Source organism: Rhyacophila brunnea, unplaced genomic scaffold, assembly GCF_057557595.1.
Source record: "Rhyacophila brunnea isolate RB1 unplaced genomic scaffold, BYU_Rbru_1.0 scaffold_7, whole genome shotgun sequence".
Lineage (NCBI taxonomy): Eukaryota > Metazoa > Arthropoda > Insecta > Trichoptera > Rhyacophilidae > Rhyacophila > Rhyacophila brunnea.
Window position 1 is genome coordinate 22895219 of NW_028233339.1, and position 26040 is coordinate 22921258.

The window sequence follows — 26040 nt, forward strand, 5'->3', positions numbered from 1 at the left end:
ATCGATGTTTAATGTTTATGTCAGCTGAAAATGACAGGTTCGAGGTTCATGTCATGAACATTTCTACTGAATCATAACAAAGAGTGATAAAGTTAATCCTATCAATTACATGATTTTTAAAAGCCTTGACGGCTTCTGCGTTTTACGAGGTAATTTATTGGCGTTATATTCTTGATTCAGCTTTAGTTATATTGGAATGTATTTAATAAGGTGTCTTTTTTACAAATTATAGATGGAAGGTCTCACCCAAAACGAGAAAATAGTATGGTCTTGTTGGGAGACTAAAACTCCTCGCGAAGTTGTGCGAGAAGCAGCTGCTAAAGGAACGCATGTCAACCTGGCCTATCGATTCCTGCAACAGAAACACGCATGGGATCTTAACACCACTCAAGAATGGTTTTCTGCAGAGGTTAGAATATGCATACCTACCTAACTCTAATTTTATCATTTCATTGATTTTTAAAGCATCTGTAATAATATAATCTATTTTAAACCTGTATGCGTTTGTTGTAAAAATGCAATAACTACATAATATAAAAAAATATTGAGATTATCGCCCATTTTGTAAAAATGATCCAAATATTGAAATTTTATCTACTAATTATACCAATTTACCATAGAATAGTAAGCCTATCAAAATTGGTGATGTAATTTCTGTATTTTATGGAGATAAAAAATAACATCGCTTATTGCAATTCATTTTATATATAGAAAAATAATTAAAGGCACAACAGGTGTGCTGTCTGCGTTGAAAGGATTAAAGACAGCATGTTGGAAAATCCCTTCACTATACTCGATGTCTATTAAACATGTCTATATGCCCATCTACGATGTAATATATATATATATAACATATTGACTCAAAATGCGTAATGTTGCCATAAGAATGTATGTTAAACACCACCCGTGCATATCTCATGACATATTACATAATACAGATGTAGTCGTTGTCTAATTTTTAATAAATCAGTATAAATATATATATATCATTTTAGGTCTTTTACTGGGTGCTGCAATTATTATTACGGAAGCAGTATTTCAAGGCATCCCATGTCCTAAACAAGATCAACATCCCCCCTCACAAGCACATGTTGGGCATAGCGCAAGAGTCTTTGGACGACACTCTTCGTGATTACATAGTGGAGCAGCTGAACAAGACAGCTGATGACCTGCGGAAAGATTGCCCTGATGTGTGGAAGCTTTTCATCGACCATTGGAATTTACTTAAACTGCTGAAGAAATCTTTCGAAATGGACGAAGGCCGTCAGAAGCAGAATAAGGCGTTCGGTATCGGAAGAGATTTAATTGTCGTCACCTTGGTAGATGTCAACTGTTTGAGTATAGAGAAAATACAGAAATATCCAGATGATTGGAAGAAAAAAATAGCGACATTTTTATTTTTGGATACCTTGGGTAATGCTTATTCCAATTTATTAAATTAAATGAAATAAAATTAGACTAATAATAATATAAATGCCAAATTTCTAAGCATTTAGCCAATTTAGTGTACATTAATAAATTGTAATTAGCTAATGTTTTAAATTTTTTTTTTTCCGACTATGTCCGATCCTAATAGGACCACATGGGCCTCCACAAAGTGGCGGTTTGTGTTAACAGATTTTGTTTTTACGACAAATGGATGTCAGCCACTTGCTCAACCTATTAGGTCCATACTCTGGCTCATACAGAAATTGAAAAACAATATGTGTACTTGCTAGACCCAGGATTCGAACCTGGGACCCACGATGCCATAGGCCGACGCTTAAGCCGCGCGGCAATTGTCTATGTTTTAAATAGGTAGTTCTAATTCAGGCACCCACAGTGGCATGGTTGGAAGAGTTAGGCACAAAAATAGATGTTGTTCTCTTCAATGTGTGTTTGATCCAGTGCGTGGACCCAATGTTTTGTGTGAATGGCTAACAACTATTCCTCATAAAAGAAGTTTGTTAACATAACCTCCACTCAAGAGCAAATATGGGAATTTACTTAGTTGAAATTCTAAAATTAATTTCTACCAGTGAACAGTATGTACTAATTTTACATTATCAAAAAGATTCAGATAATTTGATTCTATGCATAACTAATTTCAGAATTACCTTTTTTAATTTGTTATAGTATTTTATATTTCAACCACAGTGGCTTCACTGGAAGGGATTCCGTCTCGGAAGCTGTGGATTAGTGTTCCAAATTCGGTGTCTCCAAAATTCACATGCTGATTTTATAATGTGTGTTCTAGATCGAGAACACAATACTTTGGATGGATGACTGACAACTATTCGCCATCCAAAATAGTCTGTTAATATAAGATACACTTTGTAGAGAGAGGTCTATGTGCTTCACTTATAAGCGAAAATGTCAATTTACTTTTTTTTTATGATTTAAAAATTGGGGTGAAGTCTTAAATGTACTCATGATTCAAGATTTTTGCTACAAGCTTTATAATGTATTCTATACAAAATAATTTATACCTGTATGTGTATGTAGGACAATTTCTGTGTGAATACAATATTATATTGTATCATTTATTTACAGATTTCTCGATTGCAGTATTTCTAAATGGGGATTTATTCTGGAAAACGTTACTGCAGCAAAATAAAGCTATATTATTAAAACGATGGATCAGTGTTTATTTTTCAAAAGATATAAATGTTGATCAGGACTCTGCCGCAGAAGATTTCACGTTAATAAAGAAAGATCTCAAATCGCTAGAGAGTCCAAACATGCTAAAGCAAATTGACAGTATGTTTTTGACTTGGCCTATAACTCAGGAAATGATAAATTTTGTCAGCGGTTTCAATTGCTTTGATTTTACCAGGCAGTGTATATACGATACCCTCTGCTCATACGGGTATATCATTAATGAAGAACAAACCGATATAAAGCTTCTTCTTCAGCGTTTGTCCAGGACTTACAATCTTGGAAAAACTGATCAAATATTTTCGAAACCCAATTCGATAATAAAAAAATCAGATTTCAACAACATGTTGGCTAAGTATTGCGTGGAAAATAATGAATATCAAGCTATGACTGCGTGTATCGATGATACTCTTCTAGAAAAAAAAATCTCGACAGATGGCTCTTCGGCTACGCTTAATTGTTTAGATTTATGGCAACTATTCAAAGCTACTATATCAGAAAAAGATGTGACAAAATATCTTCACGCAATCTATGAAACTTGCAGACATCTTTCCAGAGGGGATATGAATAAATACCTCTCTGAAAATCCATTTGTTGTTGTAGTTATGTTGGTATTTGCCAATGAGAAAGCCTTATTTGATATATTTAAAAACGACAAAGTTTTACAAATACAGAATATAACAATAGACTTGGAAAAGCCAATGCAAAATAGTTTACCTCATTTATATTCAGTATTTCAGCGATTTAATGACAATGCTTTGATTATAGAAAATGATGTGAACGTTTATCAGTTGTTGGCTAACTTCAGAGGTCTAGATATATCTAAAATATTTGAATTTCAACTAATTGACCAGGTAACTAGAATGAGAAAGTCATCTGATAGAATGTCACATATTTCTGTTGACAATAAAAGTGTGGAAAGTCTTGATACGCTGGAAGATATGCCACACTTCGGTAGTCAACAATTAGTTAGAAAATACGGCTACGTGCGAAGACTCAATTACATTTATTATTTAAAACAAAATAGACCATGTATGGCCAGTCAAGCTTTGTTTGTTGAACAATATCAAAATTTCAGTAGACGAAATGTCAAAATGATAAAAGATGCCTGCATGAACGCTCACGTGATGGCCTTACAAAACTGGAAAGACGCTATTGTAACGGCGTCGTGCATTTCATTTATCTCGATGATCGGCTGTGATTCAATAAAATGTCGGACACACATAGCAGCCATTACCTTAATCGCATCATATTTAGAATCAATATCTGATCAAACGGACATCAATAAAATGGCAATGACTTTGGCAAGAAATAATTCGGAAAATACATTGGAGATTCTACAATTATTGGAGAGAGCAGTTTTTACAAATATAAGCAATAAAAGTAATAATATGAAGCCAAAAACTTTATGCATAAGTCATATTCTGCACGAATGGCAAACGGTTGTAAGGTTTGCAACTCTACATAAGCTTCCTCTACCTGATACTCAATTGAGACATTTTGTATCGGAAAATCTTTGGATGCCATTTCTGCTGTTTGGGGATGTATTCAAATATCCCATCCAAACGATGATCACTCTGAGTAGAGGCTTTTCTCACAACAGTTTGGTTGAACATATCCAGCATGCCATATCACATCAGATCTTAGATGATAGCCACGATTTGACTGACTCTATGAAGTCACAGAAGGATGATAGGAGGCCATCCCGGGAAAGTTCAACGGAAATGGTAATTCAGTCACTTCATAATGTTTCAATTTGTAAAATGATATTATGATAATTTGAAGCATCTAAGATCATCTTACCATGTATGTATATGTGTTTTAGTATTCGTCGTATACTAAACCAGAAGACTTTTCACTGATGGGGGATTTGTGGGAGGTTATGGCGTATTGTCATGGTCCTGAAGACCCACCCGGAGCACTTTTACGAGCGTCAGCTACTCTGCAGTGCCCGCTTTTGGCCCTCTTGGCAACATGTTACGAGGTAATTTTTCAAATTTAAGACCACTGTATTAATGTTCATCCTACTACAACAGTCTCTCTCTCCATCTCTCTCTCAATCAACTCTACAATATTATACTTTATTCATGGTAGTTAGGTATGTGTATTTCTATTTTTTCCATATGTAGTGGCTTTGTTCGAATCTTTTATAGGTACCTTATAACCAACGTTCCCTCTGATTGTTCTATTATGTGTGCGGATGTGACTGTAAACATGTTTCATTTATTTATTTTATATTTTACTTGAGTAAATTAATTGTTTGCCTTTTTTATTTTTCATAACATTTTTTATAAGTCGATAACATGTAAATAAGTGTTAAAGTTATAATTATATAATATATTAGAACAAGAATTTTAAACTATCGTGACAATAACTGTTTACACGTAAAAGTACTGACTGTCTCTCTAATCTCATTCTTCAAGAGTAAGCGAGACGCGATGTTGTCATTTTATGGTACTATTTGACAGGTTAACCTCAAAATTAGTCTCTACGCGGCGTAGTTCGTTTTTTTGCTGGCAGGTTCGCCACTATCGTTCTACTGCGCAGGCGCAGATCGAAATAATCCCAACTGTCGCATGAAAATTCAGAAGCTTCCTTGCAACTAAACTAAGCAACTTGCATGACAATACGTCTTTACATGTGCATTTTCTTGTTATGGCCGCGATAATACGTACTGTCAGCAGTAAATTCATGTACGTGTAAATGGGGTATAATTTTCACAGCTGCTGCCAGCAGTCAAAGACAAACAAAAGAACATCAATTTAAATTCAAATATCCAACTTTATCTTAAGGGCGGACGTGCTCAGCGTGGGTCAAAATGGAGCTTTTTTTCTATTTTCAAAGCATGATCCTGGACATACCTTAAACGTTGTAGATAATCTATTTATATAATTTTGAAGCCTTATCCGTTATATTTATTTTAAACATTTGATGACTGCATAAAGTCAATAATTATTATAAAGCAATCATTATTCGTAGGATGTTTATCACACTTGAATGGTCAAAGACATAGCTTATAATGAGTATCTTTAGAATTATCTTCAAATGTGTTAATCTTGCCCATTTTTTGAATAATAAATGCCCAATTCTTGTCAAATTTGGGATCACAGAGATTATCAATATAATTTTTTATCGTAAATATTTCACTATAATAATGTTGATATAAATTATACTGATGGTTTTATAAATGCGTTTAAAAAATAATAAATGTAAAAAATCTTTTTTTTATTTATTATTACAGCGAGAGGTTTAAAAGAATACTATTTTATGTAATAAAAATACTTTATGCAGTCATCAAATGTTTAAAATAAATACAAAGGATAATAAGGCTTCAAAATTATATAAATAGATTATCTACAACGTTTAAGGTATGTCCAGGATCATGCTTTGAAAATAGAACAAAAGCTCCATTTTGACCTACGCTGAGCATGTCCCCTCTTAATGTGTGTTTCATTTCATTCAAAATTTCATAGCTGGAAGGAACTAACAAACATACTTTGTATGTAAGTTAGAGGCAAAGTAAAATAGAGTAAAACGAAATAAACCAGACTGGACTACCTGTTTTAAAAACTAAAAGGAATGTGATGCCAGAGACTGCTGATGTGTGTTGTGTCTGTTAGTCTCGGTGTTGCCAGTCATATTCGGGATACCCGCTTAGGAAGTTTTCTTCTCCAACTTGTGCAGTTAGATAGAAGTGATCAAAACAGCAATGCTAATAACTTGTTACATGCCAAATATATTTCCATAAACCTAAACCTTATTAATATTTAATTTAAATCTTTGACTCTTAATAAAATTGGTCATTGCTTAACCGCACTCAGTTTTTTTTAAATTCTATATATTGTGACGTGATTATATTGCTTCAGCCTGATGCAGTAGACACGTGTTGGGCTCAATGGATGCTCAGCAGTTTGGGAATTACAAATCCTGAAGTTGTATTCAACGTGGACCGCTGGGATACATCCGACATGCAGCTAACTGACGAGATTGTCAAAAACATTATGGAAATATGTTTACAACGAGGATACTACACCACACTTTATAACTCATTGACAATATTTTATCGAGTAAGTAAACTACCTAGTTCTAACTAAGTATTAAATTATTTATCAATTATTTTGGTCGACATATATCATATCGACTGTGGAAAGGAAAAGGGGCGTAAGCCTCAGTTTTTGCAAAGTGGGTTTTATTTGTTATTAGCAAAGTATTCAACTCAATACATGGTATGCCCAGAGGATTTAAGCTGCAAATGACGAATTATTATGAAAATTTAGCTTTTAGTTTTTAGAAATGAAGGGCGTGTGAATTTTACGTCCAGGAAAAGGGGCTCAAACCACATCAATGACATTATAAGTCGTTTAAGCAATCTTTTGTGGTAAGGAAAAGGGCGGTAAGCAACTTAATCCGTAAATGTATGAGGATAATGGCAGTTTTACTAAACGCTGACGGCCGGCTGGCTCAGGTATGAACCATAATGAAGATTAAGCCACCTAATAGTTTCGCTCGCTCGTTTGACAGTCCAACACGTTTTTCGACACTCTCTCCATTAAAATTCATTTAAAGTATACTAATCCAGTGAAAATGGCAATAGAAAGAAGTTAAAATATTCTTAAAATGTGTGGTGTTAACATGGATGGAATAAACAACACAAAGAAAAATGGTAAGACCTTAAAATTACGTCTTGAAATTTTTATGCCGCACAAGTGAAGCGTCATCGTTAATTCTCTGTAAATTGTTATAAAACATTATGTTACAACTTATATTGTGTCTTAATCATTGGTTAATGATCTCTTGTTCATATTAGATGATAAAATTAATAAAATATTTGCTATATTTACTTCAAACACCGCCGTGCGGTTTATAGGTTATGTGACATGTCAAACACAATTCTAAACTGAACTTGGTCCTATGTACACTTATATTTACGATTAAAATCATTGTAATGGACAAAAATAATAAATAAATGGAGGAAATGAAAAAATATTAAATAAACACCTAGTGAAACACTATAAAGAAATACATTCCCAAGAATTTAATTAAAAATAAGTGTGAAAAAAGGCTATTTGCTGCGTAAGTCCACTGTATTTTATGAATACGACATTTGAAATTGGTAAGGAAAAAGGATGTTACCATCATTTTTATCGGTTTTTCTCTAATAACTTACGTAATTAATGTCAGATTGGGAAAATAATACACCAAATTATTAATCATTATGCACTTTAAGTCTGTGTACCGTAAAACCCCCTAACTTCGCCCGGTTTTTTTAACAGAAATTCGTTTTGCCACCAAAATATCCACCAATATGAAGTTTTATAGATCTTATGTAATGCACAATGATAGTGTTTAATTTTATTTATATTGAAGTAATACCCTTTTCATACTAAATAATACAATAAATCACATTTTTTTATATAGACGAAGTTACGGCACGATTCCCTAACTTCGCCTAATGTGTTTTAGTAGGTACACTAAAAAAATATTGTCTATGGATACTCACGAAATCTATTAAAAAATAGGCTTAAGCAAATTCAGGTCTTATGCTAGAGACAATTTGACATATTTTAAAGAAATATCTACGTTGGCGAAGTTAGGAATCACTTCAATGACTGTTTCATACAACCTACCAATTTACGCTAGGGCTGCCAAAACCCAAAGCATTATAGTATCATTTTTATGTGTTGATTTACATAGTAAATTTTTAATAAAGAAAATATGAGAAAAATTGCTAACTTGTGATTCAAAGTGATGAATAGTTTTTAGTCTAAAAACCATAAAAATAAAAAAAAACACATTTATTTCAAGAAAATCGTTTTTTTGTGACAACCCTAAAGCCAGGGTAAGTGTAGGAACAAGTAGTTCACAAAACATAGTCTGACATTGCATAGTCAAATAATTGATGTTTTATTATAAATATCGGAAATCGCAAGTTATATTTGGCAAGCAGACTATATCACTATATTATAGTAAAAATATGAAGAACCTACCTCTACAAGATTCGTAGAAATAAGCAAAAGTTCAGAGGTATTCCGAAAAAATCTCTTCAAACCGGACTCGAAAAAACGGTACTAACACAAACACGGCGAAAATAATGGCGGTTTGAAAATTGTGTGGTGACAGGACGAATATTATCTTTAAAATCGCATTAGTGGCTTAAAGTGGTGCGATAGTAAAAACATGAGTTTTTAGTGTTTAATTGATTTAGGTGAAGTTAGGGACACTTGACGAAGTTAGGGACACTTGGCGAAGTTAGGGGGTTTTACGGTATATTTTTTATTTTGATTTTGACAGAAAATCATTGAAAAAACGTTTTTTGCTCCTCCTGTAAAATTTGCTTTGTGTGGATTACGCCCTTTTTCCTTTTTACAGTCGATATATTAATTAAATGAAATGAAATATATAGTATTTACCTACCTAATCTATTTAATTTATTGATAATCAGGATCAGTTTCGTCTGCCTAGAGCGCTTGTGCCCAACCATAGATAATAGACGTTTGCCCAACCCAATGGTTTGCAACCCCCCTGACAATCCTTATGAATATGTTTTTTTAAATTTTTGATTATGGTGTGTCTGTTTCTCTAATGTACAATGGTAATTGAAGATAATCACACTGACTTATGACTACTACACCAGTAAATTTTTGACAAATGGCGGCTTCGTTGGAGATCTCTATGAGTTTGGACTTGTTACCCAACTAGGATGTCCATGTGGCGGAGAAATACTAGTTTGCAAACCATATCTTCTAGGAGTTACCCTGAAATGTGTACCAAAAAGAAGAACTGCGTCAGTCTTCAGTCTAAGTCAGTCTAGCAAAGAACATCAGCCCATTGCTTTTTAAAAATTGCGGCGTCTTACTGCAAACATGAAGATCTCTTCACTTAGATTGTTGGGCAGTGTCATATTAGTTTATAATTTATTATTTATTTTTGTCTGTTCTCTGTGTTTCTTTCTCCGATGGGTATTCTTAACTTAAATATTATGTAAAATCAGTCAAAGCACGCTCGAGTGTGTGGTGACCTCTGTCTTGACAACTCCTGAGACATTCCCAGGTATAAACAATTGGCGATGTTTCATATACAAATGCAGGGCCTCGTGACACGCCTAATTAAGATCTGGTGTGGTATGTGGCGGTTTGATTTGGAGTGTCTATGTTTGTGTTCTCGATAATTGACCATTGTTAATCTGGCTAATTTTATAAGCTGAATTACATGTTAATCTTGAACTACCTAATTGTGTGATTTTACTTTTCTGTTAAGGAAATTCTCTGAATTCTGTGTTTCATGACTAATTATTATGAATTATTTCTTTTATTCAACAAGTAATTCACAAGATTTGAGAATGTAATATTCTTTATTCGAAATTGACGCATTTCAATATTTTATGTAAAAACTGCTAGTTAATTTTGTTGTAATTGGATAGGATGCCCATAGCTTAAAGCATATTGGCGCGAATCCAGTGGTTACAGGTTCAAGTTCCGTGTTTTCAAATGATGTATGTTCAACTATTATATTGTATTATGTTTCTTTTATGTTACCTTGTTCATTTATTTCTTTCGTGGGGTTTTCACCTTATATCCGCCCTTGCAGGTTGCAGTTACTATCCATTATAAAATATACATAATTTTCAGGAGAGTCCATTATGCATTTTAATGAGTGTCATAATTGAGGTGACAAAGAACTATGAATTCGGTGAGGAAATAACGGAGCTGTTGCGGACTTTCAATAAGCAATGTGCACGGAGAGCATCCGTAGTGGGCGGGGCTGACGGGGCTTGGCTGTCGAGAGTGCTGAGGCCGCGGTTCATGCAGTCCGTCTCTGTCAGCCTCATCAAAATCGCGCTCACTCATGGGTTGAAGAGTTCATCACACCAAAGGGCGTTTCTACAGTGTCTTTGTGATTCACAATTTTCAAATAATTTAATGGGTAGGTTATTTTTATCGGCTAAATTTTATTTCAGTTTCATAAATTTTCATCCGTCATTGAAATTAAATTGTATTATCTGCTGGTTTTGACCACATTGTAAAATTAATGTTTACTACATAGTAACAGAACATCCACTTCTGAAGCTGTAGGATGCTTATAATAATGTAGATGCTAATAAATCTCACACTTGGCTAGTTTACATGTTGTGGAAGAAGAAAAAACTTTAAATTATTTTCTTGCGGTGATGCTGATAGCTAGACTCTACAGCAGTATTCTTTAATCTTTTTTGGTTGGCGAAATCTGGATACCAGAGAGATAAGAGAAAAGTGAAATGTGAATCAATATGCAGTGACATACGTTATCAAAGTGCTGCCCCTTACTATCTGTTGTCTCAAATGTTATGTACACAGTTACTTTCTTCATTTTATTATTTCTACAAGGGGTACATGCAAACCCGTTGTATTCATCGAATATTTTGATACCCCCTATGTAGGTATAAGGTTGGAACTGCAAAATGGTAACCTTTCAGTATTACGATTTCAATAAATTTTAATGACACCACAACTTTAATTTAAATGCTGGCATTATAAAATTTTAGTTATGCCTATAAAATATTGATTAAATTTTGTTTTTTCCACCAAGCACATCATTCATATCATGTTCATCAAGTCAAAATATCCAAAAACGTAATTACGACCTTTTACGTAGGGGGTGTCGATTTGTGGACACAATTGTATCACAATTTTTAATGTATTGGGTACATAATAGTGTTGCAATACTAATGTTGAGAAAAAGAAAGTAAATTATTCTCACAATCAAATCAGTCGATATTAAACCTTTCAATGGAGCAGTACATAATTCGACTGTGTTTAGGAAAAAGGGCGTAACCCTCGGTTTTTCGAAAAGTGCTTTTATTAGATATTAACAATGTATACAACTAAATACACGTTCTGTAAAAAGGAAGTAAGCCGCAAATGCCGGTTTATTATCTAAATTCAGGTTTTAATTGAGCCTTAATTAAGTTTTAATTTAACGAAAAAAGCATTTACCCTCAATTTTAATGATTTTTCTGTAATAACTTCTTTAATTATTATCAGTAGATCGAAAAAATATTACACAAAATCATCAATCATCATGCACCCAATGTCTGTGTCTATTCTTTCATTAATATTGAACCAAAATCGTTCAAAAAACGTTTTTTGCCTCTCCTGTAAAATTTGTTCAGTGTGGGTTACGCCCTTTTTCCTAAACATGGCCGATATTATAATCTCTCAATTGAATATTTGTTTCACGCATAACGTGTTTGTCCGCAATAGACATCGGGCCCCCAAGCTAGGATCTTTAGCGGGGCCTCCTACCTATCGCTAAAGATAAGGGAGTGTGACACTCTACAGTAGCGTTTTCCAAATGGGGTATGCGGTAAAATTAATGTGAAGATTTAGTGTTTTTTGTGTATTTTAATACATGCATTTGAATTATGAAGTTGTCGAGCACCAATACACAATTAAAAATTATATCGTACAACCACATAATTTTAAATAATAACATTATTGAAAGAAAATAGCTCCGCGGGCGACCTTTTTTACTATTAGAGAGAATTTGTGATGTGTGTTTATATCACTTATCGGGTTGACTCGACACGCTGGGCCCTTCGTGAGCCCGGGCCTCCAGGATGGAGCCCTGTCAGCCCCCCCTTTGTAGGGGTCATGCATAAAACTACCAAAATAATAAAGTCATACTATCATGTAAATTTTTACAATACTACAGTGTTTTAGTAGCAACGTTCTTGTCAGATAGAAAGAATAAAATTACAATCAATATGAAGGTTAACAAACATAAAATAACTTTCATTATCGATAAATGGTGACCCCTTCGTTTGCTTTAAATATTTTATCATCTGCACAGAATTGACCATCAAAGTTGTATTATTCTCATTGCTTCCTTAATTCGCTGCTCCCTTACAACAACATTGTGCTCCAATAACGCATGATCAACCTACCTCCACCAGACTTTACTGGCGATGATGATGACGTTTGAATACATGACTATAATGATTATATAATATGATTATAACACTTCAATGTAAATCAATACTTTGCTGAAATTGTAATGTTATGTACATACAGTCGAGCTCGATTATTACGATCACGGATATAGCGAGATCTCGGATGTAATGAGGAAACATTCGTTGACATTTTGGTTTATGATTTTCTCCATACATTCACTGTTATAACGAGCAACTTATCGGAATTTTCAAATCAAATATCAAAATTTTCTTAAAACTGTTAATGTGTCAATCGTTTAAAAACATTTCGACCCTAAGCAATAAAATCCTACCGGACAGGATGCCGCCGAGATCACATTATGTTTATGACACTAGTTAAGTGTCTAAGTACCTACCTAATTGGTGTTTTCGCCGACAAAATTGTTGAAATGCTTGTTTCAGGGATTTTTACGATGGTTTTAAAAAAAAATATTTTCGACCTTTTTTTTTCTTTTCCTACCATTGCTCGCGATGTTTTAACATTGTAATAAATCTAATTACATGTTGTCGTATTGACTATTGGACTGACAGTGATTCATGTCTGAGCCGTACTTGAATTGGTAGAATAATTTTAATGTTGTCTGATGTAAGGCGTAAGTGGTGACATCGTCTTTGATTACATGCTTCAGGACAGCTGCCACAGTTCATTTCCTATCAATGAAGGTCGTAAGCCATCTCCTTCCATGAATATCTTCCTCTACCGACTACCTGCCAATATGTATACCGATTATAAATAAATAAGAAATATTGGCAGTCGAATTATACTAAATAAAATATAAATATTTGTTGATGTGACCGTATTATTTATCTTTGTAATTTTGTTATTGATGTTTATAATATCGATAATGTTTGTAGGTCAATGTCTGTACATTGATTTATTATGGATGCTTTGAGGAAATATTGTCACGAACTTGCGGGCTATACAGCGATATAAATTATTTTATAGGTAATTCATGATGACCTGTGACTGTATATTCTACAATCGGTCAATTAACTTTATATTATTTGGGTAACATTCCATTTTACAAAATGATAATGTAAATTACATTAAATTCTACATGTTAGTTTATAAGTCTACAGCTTTTTCAGTTGTCACACCATTATCAATGCTACAGAGGTAACCGATTTGACTGTGCTTAAGTCGGTACTTAACTCTCAGTATTACAATATAGTATACTTTGCCACCATATTACCATAGTTTATTTCACTTTATTCATTGATTTATATGGTGACAGGGTATTGATTCACTTCACATGGCAAAGCGAATCATTCACAATCAATCAATCAAGCATTAACATTAGTAGATAAATATATGTAAGTAAATTATTCAATGAAAAACCACATTATGTCTCCGCCACGCCCTATGGGGTAGGGGATTTTACATAATGCGATAATTTGTGGCAAAGGGATCGCCAAACCGTCAAAGAGTAAACTCATATTTTTTCTGAGAATGACATTATATTCCAAAAATACAGAAAATGATCCGATGTCATTTATGGACGACCCCTTTGGTAGAAGATTTGACGGTAAAAGACATCATTTATCTGTGTTGTCTTGATAATTTCGTGAAACTGAAGTAGCTATCGACTAATAAAATTATTTCAATCTAATATAATTTATATTATCATTACATTATAGTATTGTACCTACTGTGCTGTCGATAGATTAATATTTCTTTTTTCATTCTATTTTCAGTTCCTTGTCCAGACTTTAATATGTTATCGATGCTGTTAAACATTTCGATGGAATGCAACCTCATTGTTGACCTAAATGACATACTTGGAGAAAATTCTAAATCTGCTCTGCACGGTTATATCGATAATCTCATATGTAATCGTAAATTTGATGACGCACTGCGTTTCGCCAACTCTTGCAACATTTCAAATGACAGTATACTCATCGCCGAATGGACCGAGAAGCTGAACACGCAAATGAGTTCGGAAGAAAATGACAGTTCCGGTAATTGGTTACTTAAGTTTTGGGCACAGTGCAGCCGAGCTTTCATGCATGCCAATGTTAATCCTGAGGCGACAGCGCAGTTTATGATGAAACACCGCAATGATGTAACTGACTCGTATCAAAGGTTCTACATTCTACGCTTTATCTACGGATGGCTTGAGAAATCCACATCTAATACTCTATCTGAAACAGATTCAGATAAAAATTTAATCGAATACGAAATGTGGACAGTCTATGTATCATGCGATTCAGGAGAAAAAATTCAATTACTGAGTGTGGATGCCACTTATGATTACATTTTAAGTAAGAATTTTGAAGAGGAACCTCAAAATGATTATACTTCCATTATTAATAACACGTCAGAATTCCACTTCAATAAACTATTGAGAGAAATCGAAGAAGACTCTAAAGTAGAATATATGACAGTCGGACGGAAAAGTTTGAATGTGGAAGAAGCCGACAGATGGCACAGGGGCATGTCGAGATTGCTGGCCAACGATCTGGTGCTGGAGGCGTGGCGCTTGAGCCGGATGTTTGCGGCCCCACCCGACCATGTGCCTCGACCCGTTTGCTCTTTGCAGCTCGTCGATGCTTGTCTCCGATTAGCGGAAGGATCAACCAGGCCGCATGAACTGCCTGTGACAATACACTCAATTTTTCCATCACGCTCTTGGATGTCAGGTAATTTTATAATAAATTCACTACCTACATTTACTCTATCTAACATTAACCTTTTTACTGCCGGTAGGTGTATGTATGACGGTACCTTGTACGCTGCGAATTTTATTGCAAAAATAAAAAAATTAAAACCAATTTACATTTCAAGTGGTAAAAACGAATTCTGTTTCAATTTTGAGTATGTGATGATATTCCCAATATATTATGTCGTTGTCTGTTCAACATATATGTATCTTTAAAATAATTGATTTACGTTAGTAAAATCCCGTTTAAAGCGGGACGTCCAAAGACGTCATTTTTGTATAAGCGGCGTTCTGTTCACAGAAAAGTTCACGTCTAAAGACGTCATTGGCAGCCATCCGGTTATTAACTAGTAACTTATTTTAGCACAGTACCAAATTCCAATATTTTCTGTGTACTGAAGACTATTGGACTATATCAGGGTTGGCAAACCTTTTTATATACGCGTGCTAAAATTTCGCAAATATTATTTTGTGACTGTCTGACGTGCCGAGCAGTTTTTTATAGAGAAAAAATGAAAAATAGTTATGAAAATTCTATTTAAAAAAGTTCAAAAAATATAATTGAGTTCTTGAGTATTGCTGTATTACTTAGTTTGGCTCTTTACCCTCAAACTAACGCCAGAATTGCTCCGATCAGACGAGGCATTCTCTCGCTACAGTGGTCTCAAGCATTGTAAAACGATTGTAAATCCTGTTGAGGTCAGTGCAATAATATTATGTGTGACGCATAAAACCTAAAGACCGACATATTCAATTTAAATTAAACGTAATGCTTATTCTTGAAGAGTATTTTTTATACAATGCGATCTGTCATTTATGCATGAATTTCGTAGTTTCCGTTTGCGCATCGATTGGTAAATATTATTAAAAACCGAAGAAAATACACACTGCTAAGTCGTCATTATTTTTTAAAATTATATAATATACTTTATATTTCTTTGTAAAACTTTTTTTTTCAGTTATATCTATTTTTTTTCTCTTCTACATAAAACATTCGCGTGCCATGCTCAAATCATCTCGGGTGCCATAGGTTCGCCATCGCTGGACTATATCATTTTCTCGAGAGTTCTAAAATATTTTACCAATGTTTTGTGAACTTCCTATGAAGATTTCCATTAAGATTCAAAGTCGATAGCATTATTTGAAGCCTTTCTGACAATTTTAAAGTTGTTTGTGGTATTGAAAAACAGTAAATCAACCATACTCATGCATTCTCAAAAACGCTAGATCTGGTAAGAAAAATACTAAGTTCGCAACGCTGCATCTGAATCTCATTTTTTTTAATGATATAGTCTTGTTAAAAAAATCCCGAATTCTCGAGATTATTGATGATTTCTTGAGAAATCTCAATCACAATCTCTGGGTGTATGTAGGTGACAACATATGAATATCCATAGGAAAAAAACCACAGTCCTCAGCAGAAAAGAGTATCCAACTCACATGTATAAAATGGAAGTGATTCAAAAGTTTTTAATGATCAGCTTGAAATGCTTGGAAATAATAATGATCCAGTGGTTGTACTCAAATAATGCTGTCAACAATAAAACTAATTTTTTTTTGTTTTCATGTCCCTCACTGTTGAGGATTGTGACTCCTATAAAATGTCTTAGTTATGTCTCCAGTGATTCCTGCATAGCTGACGGACGGTATAGATTACTGATATGAACTATATTAACACTTTTTAAATAATTCACAATGCAAGAATTGTGACAAAAATTTCCCAACTTTATTAAAATATTAAACAGAAAATGATTGAATGGGGATTAACGATTAACAATACCGTTTTCTTTGTAGGTGCAGAATCGCAGTGCTCTCATGACAGTTTCGAAGAATTGGTGCTGATACCCGACAAAAACGAAGAGTTTGCAGAAGACGCCGGTCAGGTGGCCGGACGGCAAGAAGCTGACTGCCTCTCGGCTCTGGAGGCCCTGGCGGTGAAGAGCGGCTCCAGGATCGCCAAGCAGGTCGCCAGTTACTATAGAATATCGTTGCAGATTGGTTGGCCTTACGAGAGAGTGCTCAAGTACGAAGGGAATCCGCTTGACCTGATTAACTATTTAAGCGGACACGCCAGGATGCCATTGGCGAAAGTCGTCTTTCGCACCTATAATATTCCTAGTGAGAAGGTATGTTTTGTACAAATATTTTTACAATAAAGTAATTCTCTTATGCAACCTACGGTGGTCGCGCGGCTTGAGCGTTGGACTATCACGCCGTGGGTCTCAGGTTCGAATCCTAGGTCTGGCAAGTACACATATTATTTTCAATTTGTGTGTGAGTCAGGGTATGGACCTAATAGGTTGAGCAAGTGGCTGACATCCACTTCTCGTAAAAAACAAAATCTGTTAATACAAACCTCTACTCTGTGGAGGCCCATATGATCCTATCAGGATCGGACATGGTCGAAAAAAAAAAAAAAAAATTCTCTTATGTAGACATTAAAATGTTACTCCAGTGTATTGGAATTTTTTTAAAGTATAGTAATAAATTGATTTTTTGGCACATCATTTTTGTAATGTTTGATAAGATATGTAAGCATTCCTGTAAGAATCAGACGATAATATACATCCAAAGAGATATGTAACCTGAAAAAAAATTAACACACGCAGTCAAATCTGAGGACTTTACTGCCCAAACAACATACAACCGTGTTATTATGACTGAATTTGTGCCCATGGTAGTGTAGAGCAGCGGTTCAATTTTGGAAGCTAACACCTCAATATTTGGTTCACAGTTTGAAGTTTTTAATTTCTCATAATGTCTCATAACACTTGAAGTAGGTACGTGCTACAATTATTGCAAAACACAAACAACACGTTACTTTTTCTCCTTGTCAAATGCAAACCATAATTTATTTTCTAATCGTCTTGAAATAGTTGAATTTGTTTTGGGTTTGACATTTTTTCCGATTCTAGCCAGACATAATATATTTTTACTTATTCACATGATCTTGGTTGCTGCCGAACACACACAGACCAATTTATGTACATATGTACTGTACATACACACAATAAGATGCACCAGTCGCAACTGACTGGCAGTGACTGCAGCAGCGCTCGGCTGGAATGATCATAGAAATTTTGCTATATTCCCATCTCTTTCTTTCTCGTCACCCATCTCACTCGCGGCACAATCCGACCGACTCAATTAGTGTCCGCAATCATCGGCTCGTGAAACGGCGACCACTGTACCATCACATAATATTACGGTACAGTTTTTAAAGTACCAAAAATTTTGAATAAATCGTCATTTTCGAGGCGTGCCACCAAAAATCCTTTTGCGTACCACCTAATAGCACGCGTGGGATAGGTTGCCGGGCGTTGGTGTAGCCACTGCAATTTTTTGATTGTATGAAATATAATAAAACTACAAAGATATGTATGACTATAATACTCTAATCATTACACTCAAAAAAGAATGCTTTACAACCAATATTTGTCTCACTGTAAGTAAGAATGATAAACTATGCATAGTTTGAATTTAAGACACCAAATAAGTATATTTAATTATGACAACACCACTCATGTATTTGCATCAACAGGAAATTACAGATCTTTTTGTAAGTCACAGCTATAGGTAAATTCTAGTAGGTACTTTAATATGAAATTTCATATACATTCAATATACATAATATTAGAATTTAATTATTGGATTCACTAATGTACGTAATAATTTTATGTTATTGTTTTTGTTACAGATTGTCGAGTATCTCTGCACTGAGATCGTAGGCGCTGTAGTATCGCCGCATTTAACAAAAACATCCACGTTCCGGCACAGAGAACACTTTCACAACACACTGTGGGGATATCCCTTGGATTCAGACTTTGAGATGTTTTTAAATCTGCGCCCGGATGACAACTCAACGTTGGGACGATTAATTTTAGAACATCTGAGTGCCTTTAGAAAATCATATAAATCAGACGGTACACCGAGTATGCGCGCCGAAGAAAAAGTAGAAAATTTTGAGACAGACAATATCGATTCTGCTTATAATGATCAATATGATGACATTGAAGATGAAGTTCAAAGTCAATATAGCACCGATACTGCAACTTCTGGAATGTTCGGTAAAATTCCATTCGACAGCCAGTCTATTGTGTCTGGACAGTCGAGCATCTACAGTTATTCTCGGAGAACGAGGGATAAGAAGCCTCATCACGATGTTATTTCTTGCACAAATATTCAGATAAGTCGGTCAGTGAAGATAAATATGAAAGCTATTGTAAAAGGGACAAAGTTGGCTAGCAAACAGGTACATATTATATGATTAATAGTATCGCCTTCTTTTATATTGCAGATACCGCATTGAAGAGTTGTAATAATAATAAGTCAAATTCTTTTTCATAAAGAAAATAAGAAATTAAATAAAAACATTAAATTAAACCAAATTATTATTTCTTATTTTATTGGTTTGTTCCAGCAAATCAAACCAAAATGGACCAAACCAATCCAGTTTGTCAGATAGAAGTGGTTTGACAGAAAATGCGATTTTCAACAACCAATTAGTGTTGCTAGTACCCAAAATTAATTCATGTTTTTCCAGCATTAATAACAGCAACACAATGTCAATTTTCCAACCAATCACATGAAAATTTAACCTACTATAGCTTGTTGTCAACAAAAATATGGCTGTATTCATTTATTTTAAATGTATAAATAATGTTTCATGAATACCTTCCTTGCCAAATCGCCCATTAAATGGTAACAAAATGACAATTTTTTTTTTTTTGTAATTTTCATGTCGACATAAAATTTAGACAACAAGCAAATATGAATTTATTGAGGTAAATTGATGGGTAGTATTAATTTTTTTTTAAAACCATGTCCGATTCTAAGAAGATCATATGGGCCTCCACGCATGACCTAACCGGCGCAGTCTCCTAATCTCGATTGATTGAACTGCACTGCAATCTTCATACAGACCATAAGTGTTAATGTTACCATCCCTGATTTGCCCATAAGGTTTTTCTTTCTATTGATGGGGCATGGGCTAAAAGGGGTTATAATTTAATTTAAATCAACAGAGGCTATAATTTATAAGAGTGGTTTGTTAAAATAGGTTTTTACTTCCAGGTGAATATCATATCAATAGAGCTTCTAGTGTTAGCTCACGAATGCTTCTCATCGGTGTGTGACACAGAAGGGATCGCGACGACTCTTCGCTCGGCGCAGACCCTCACCACATATTTGCTGTCAGCTCGCTCCTGGCGTCTCATGGTCCGTCTGCTAACGGGAATGGCTCGCTATACTGAGATGGCTTACGTCTTCCAGATGCTCAAAGACAACAATCAATTTGAATTCTTGCTTGGCCAATTCGATTATATGTTGGGACAGCATCAAGATAAAATCACCAACTTCAAACAAGGTAACATGCAATATTTCTATGTTAATGAGAATGGTGCCTTTGATAGATCTAAAATTAAGAATTGGGGGTAAATTCACCTTTTAGCCAGAACAATATGAGAACTTGGTAGATACGAGCGTATTGATTTGACGGGACACCGGGAGAATTGCCAATAGGCTGATGAGTCCTGAGTGAACTTATTATTGCTAATTTTTTAAATGCAAGTCATGAATAACACAACAAATATTATTTTGGAAACACATTGGTTCATAACATAAGCCGGCTCGCACATCAAAACTCGTCTCATGTGCAACGTGTCGGAATACGTAGATGTGACGTCATCGTTATTGACAACACACACTTTGCCAAATGGAGCTCCGCAGATTGGCCGAATGCGACTTTTTAGTCTCGGACTGCGAGTCAGTCAGTACTGACATTAGATGTGCGTGGTCTTCATACGCAACACCGGAACAACGTTCGTAGAAGGTTTGACTTATGGCTGTGCGGCAGGAGGTCAATTCTCGACTGAAGCATTATGAAGCACAAGTGACCAGTTGCGCAAACTTTACACAACTTGCTTCAACTGTAGCATATTAAAAGTCAACCGCTGGGTGTCACTAGGCCAGGCTTTGGTAGTACACATGCTTTGACGGTAGGGGCGCTCGCAACTCTCCGTTTGACATAATAAACGTCAGATTTCGTATCGTACGTAATATTGGAGAAAGCTGTTGATCTATTGTTTTACATTTACCACTTATTACCACATATTACCGCTAAAATTATTATTTCGTGTTTCAATTCTCATTTAAGGATGTATTTATTGTGATTTTGTAATACAGAAACACACATGTTTGTTTGCAAAATACAACGGAAATTCCGTGTTGTAATCTTGTTGTAATATTGTTATATTGGAGACGTAACTAGCGTGTTTAAAGATTAATTGGTTACGTACTTCAACAATGAATGATTTATTCATGCAACGTTAACGGTAAGTACTGATTAAATATGAAGTCATTACCAAAATGGATAAAAATGTTATTTAATTTCCATGTCATTGACAATAGTTCCGTCTTGACATGTTTACTTTCTATCTTACTCTAACGCATGGACATGAGGTATAAGCATGTTGAATGCTTTCTCACTCGCACTTATATACCGTTTATCCGTTTCACTCGAAGCTCTGTACACACAATATCTCCTGTAAAACTAAAAATTTTACGAGCTTCAGTTGAAGCGGTTCGGTGACGTGTTTTGCACTGCTTCATTCAGGAATTGTCGTCCAGGCATGGCGAGTTTTAGATGTAAGAGCCGGCTAATATGGTGTTTTGTGTAGGAAATTATAGGTAAATCAAAAATATTTACTGGTCAGCTCGGTGGACGCACTAAATAGTCTTCCGTCATATTGGTGGAGATTATTTTTGGACAAATAACAAGTTTCAAAGCAATCTTTCACCCCAATCGTTAAAAAAATTGATCGGGCTATAGTAGAATCATCGCTCATGATTCAATGAAAAGATTCAAACTGGCATTTCTCAGTGTGAGTTGTCGAGTCTGTTTGTATTTGGGCATAACAAAACCTTCACATTATCCTTTAGTAGATTCTTGACAAATACTAAATCCATTAATGAATTTAATTCTTTTATAGGTCTTCTTGAGTTCCTTCGAAAACAATGCCCAGGCGATACCAAAACATATTGCCTTGTGGCCCATCGTTTTTCCATGTACACTGAAGCCGCCGATGTGAAAAGAAAGCAGGTAAACGATCTCATAGTGTCCCTGACGCAGATGACCCTGGACTCCATGCAAGCTTTGAAGAAGCGGGCTGCTCAGCAGCCGGAATGGCTCATCTTGGTGAACGGCGACAGCACTCGCGTGCTGCTGGATAAGGCCCTCGAACACTGCTCCATGAGCGCCACTTTCTATGCGGAGGGCGAGTGCCTGGGTGCCGCCAGACAGATGGCTGGCCTGGCCCAACTTATTGCTCTGCAAATAGCGCTGCTTTCTAACCCTCCCACCAGACTTATATTAAAACTGAGCCAACAGAAGATGGTGACTGTTATCGATTCATACTTGAGGTAAATTAAAACTCTTCATTAGTGCTTCCAATCATAACCACAGTTTTTTACAATGTGCATCCTCAGAATTAAAGTAAATCTATGAAGATATCTTCGTATATATAAGGCAGTGGCGAAGGGTGAAGGTAGACTTTGGAGATCCCACATAAATAGTGCACACTGAACGTTGTCAGTCATACTTATTTGTTTTTATTAAACTAAAAATACAAATTGCAGATGGTGATGTAGTTAGTTTTTTAAATTTCAATTTTTGATAATTGTAGTCTAATTTGATTAATTTTCAATTTACATAATTCTAAGCTAAACTTTATATGTACGTATTTTGCAATAAAATTTCATAAAATACCAAGATGGCAGCCAATTTTGGATTTTAATATAATATCAGAATCACACAATTGTGAATGAAATTAATACCGACTTAATAAAATGTGGTTACTACTAGCCCACGACTTCGTCAATGTGAAATTAGAAAGAAAAAGTAGACAAAAATACATTAATGAATAAATTGACTGATTCGTATGATTATTTTTTTAACGCCCTTCACCTCATTGTTTTGAAATATCGAGAATCGAGATGAATGTCTACTAAACCGGTACTGATGATCTTTGCAAGTTTCATCAATATTGGTCTAATAGTTTTTCAGTTATAACCGAACAAACAGACACTCCAAGTGTGCTATAGATTATTTATTACAGGAAGAAGTCGTGGGTGGACCACTAGTACTTAATTCTCATAAATTATTTGGTATGTATTAATTGTTCTCGTTTTGTTGTGATTCTAAAATATTTACTTTTATTTTTAAATATTGACCGACATTAAACTTAATTGTTAAAAATTATCTTCTGTTGTAGCTTTATGGAAGGCCTTGTCTATGCTCACGCGAGTGACGGGGGAGGTGGAGGATGGATCACTCGGTGGAGGGAGCTGGTTTACCAGAGGGCTTTACGAGGAAATGACACAGCCTTTATTAAAGACATTGCTACTCATCGACCGGACATGGCTTGCTATATAGTTGAAAGGTATAAGAATTTCATACATCCATATTGGTCCTATTATAAAATGAAGCTTAAGGGTCAAATGCTGTGATATCCATTATTTAGCCAAAAATCGGCCACATAACGAATGACTCTCTGAACACAATTGCAGACTTTATACAATTTATGTTTCATACACTGAAATCAATAAAATATAATATTGGATGTAGTTTACTTATTTCCGATAAAGAAAAATTGTTTTGAGCACCCATGATCTACGCAAACGCAAAAGATGATCAATATTAAAAATGTGACTTATTATATTGTTCAAACTATTGAAACTAGTAGACATTTTTTATATGCATCTGCTGATGTGGTTTTGCCAATATAGCAATCTCCCGATTATCCATGTGCTGATTATCTGTGCATGAATTTTTTTTTTTTTTAAATCGCTCCGCTTTCCAAAACATGATGCTAGTTTTCATGTTTACGGGTCCTATAAGTGCCAACGTATCACAATCATGTGCTGCGACAACGTGGTGCACACAAACGTCCATCGACCAATGGGAATTCGAATATAACGATATAATAGCTCTTAGGAAAATTCTAACTGATATTAGAAAATCATTAAAAGATTCCTGCAAACAAACCAAAATCACAGATTTTCGTAATAAATAATGAGTATTAAACATGTTAAAATAATTGTCTGCTTTAGAAATGTGTATGAAGTATTTTAAAAAGAAAAAACCATAGTTCGGATTATCCGTGTTTTTCGTTTATCCGTGCCGCCTCTCCCCACCATTAGCCCGGACATTGATTTGATTGACCTGAATTCAAGAGATAATGTATCCGCACCGTGTACAATTCAATTAAAAGCAACGATTAAATTATTTCAAGTTTATATTAACTATTAATGTACACGTATTTCAGTTATGTTGTACAGTTTTCATACTTTTACATACCATTATATTATGTCAATTTAATAACATTTTTTAAATGTAAGGTAAATCGAAATTTAATAAATGGCAACAACTATGTAGCATTTCAACATAACTCTCAATTATACGAGTTCATAATTAGTAACGTTGACATCTTTGTATTGACCCTCAATCTAAATGAAAGTAATTTTTTTTCTACAAAAGATTTAATTTGCAGTGAGCAATAGACGAAACTGTAATGCGCAACGTTTTGGAAAAAAAGTTCCAGGTCGCCGACATTTTACATATTGTAAATCAGTGGTAAAGTGTGTTAAGACTAATTATTTGTTTTCATTGAATGAAGATTACAAATTGTAGATGGAATTGGTTAGTTTTTTTAAATTCAATTTAACCCTGCCTAGATCTAACCATAATAGTAAATTTGTTTTCATTGAACTAAGAATGCAAATTGTAGCTAGTTTCCAACCAAACCATATTAGAATATAAAAGAATATTTTTTATCTAATACAGTGGTCTCCAACCTTTATGTTACTACGCCTCCCTTTAAAAAAAATCTAATCTTGGCGCCTCCCCCCCTTTATTTCATTAAATAATACAGACACTTTTTTAACACACAAGTTTTTACTATTTACTTATATCAAATTCATTTTTTAATTAATTTTTTTTTCATGCGACGAATGAGCTTGTTTATTACCACAATCAATTTTAAAAGAAGTCAACCAAATTCATCATCGTTCATTGACAAAAATTAATGGATTCTATCATGAGCTCCACATAGTGAATAGGGCCCACAGGCCAGGATCTTTCACCCATATATTAAAAATATTTAACAGCTCTGAAACAAAGCGAACAAACTCTGAAACAAAACAAGGCGACTTTTTTTACTATTAATAAAATTATATGAAAAATGCATTAGCAAACTAACCAAGAACTCAGGAAATAGATTTTTGTTTGCTTCAATATATCTGGCGTAGAAATCATTTAAAAGTGGAGACATGTATTATTGTTATATTATATTAAAGAAATCACGTCAAAAACAATTTAAAAAAAAAATATCACACCCTGCCTACACGCTTCAGTTGACACTTTAGCTACGAGTGACATTTAAATTTGAGGTTATTGTTTTCATGCAACCAGCGGTCGTTTTGTGCATTACCGAAACAGAGCGTTTGCAAAAGCGCCATTTTTAAATTTCTCCGCTCCAAATATTTTTTTAATAGGATTTAAATATATGTATTATATATTAAAATAAACATTCATGCACTGAATTTTCACTGTTACGTTAAGATATGAACTTTTATTTATTTGTAGATATTATGGTATAAAAAATAATTTATTCAAAAATTTTGGCGCCTCCCCTGGCAATAGATCGCGCCTCCCAGGTTGGAAACCGCTGATCTAATAGTTATTATGGTTTGCTTTGCTTTAAAAACTAACCAACACCA

At 34.5% G+C, this 26040-nt stretch overlaps 1 protein-coding gene across 1 annotated transcript in view; it reads left to right on the plus strand.

The window, feature by feature from the left end:
- Positions 1-10: 10 nt before the first annotated feature.
- Positions 11-26040, plus strand: part of LOC147064639 (spatacsin) — a 28191-nt gene continuing 2161 nt past the window's right edge. Inside the window, exons 1-13 of the mRNA XM_085957715.1 lie at positions 11-149; positions 233-409; positions 996-1413; positions 2533-4364; positions 4463-4621; positions 6504-6704; positions 10266-10560; positions 14300-15244; positions 17059-17390; positions 18962-19516; positions 20338-20629; positions 22254-22683; positions 23535-23702. Coding sequence (XP_085813841.1) covers positions 233-409; positions 996-1413; positions 2533-4364; positions 4463-4621; positions 6504-6704; positions 10266-10560; positions 14300-15244; positions 17059-17390; positions 18962-19516; positions 20338-20629; positions 22254-22683; positions 23535-23702 — 5804 coding nt within the window. The 5' untranslated portion in view covers positions 11-149. The remainder of the gene's footprint in view (positions 150-232; positions 410-995; positions 1414-2532; positions 4365-4462; positions 4622-6503; positions 6705-10265; positions 10561-14299; positions 15245-17058; positions 17391-18961; positions 19517-20337; positions 20630-22253; positions 22684-23534; positions 23703-26040) is intronic.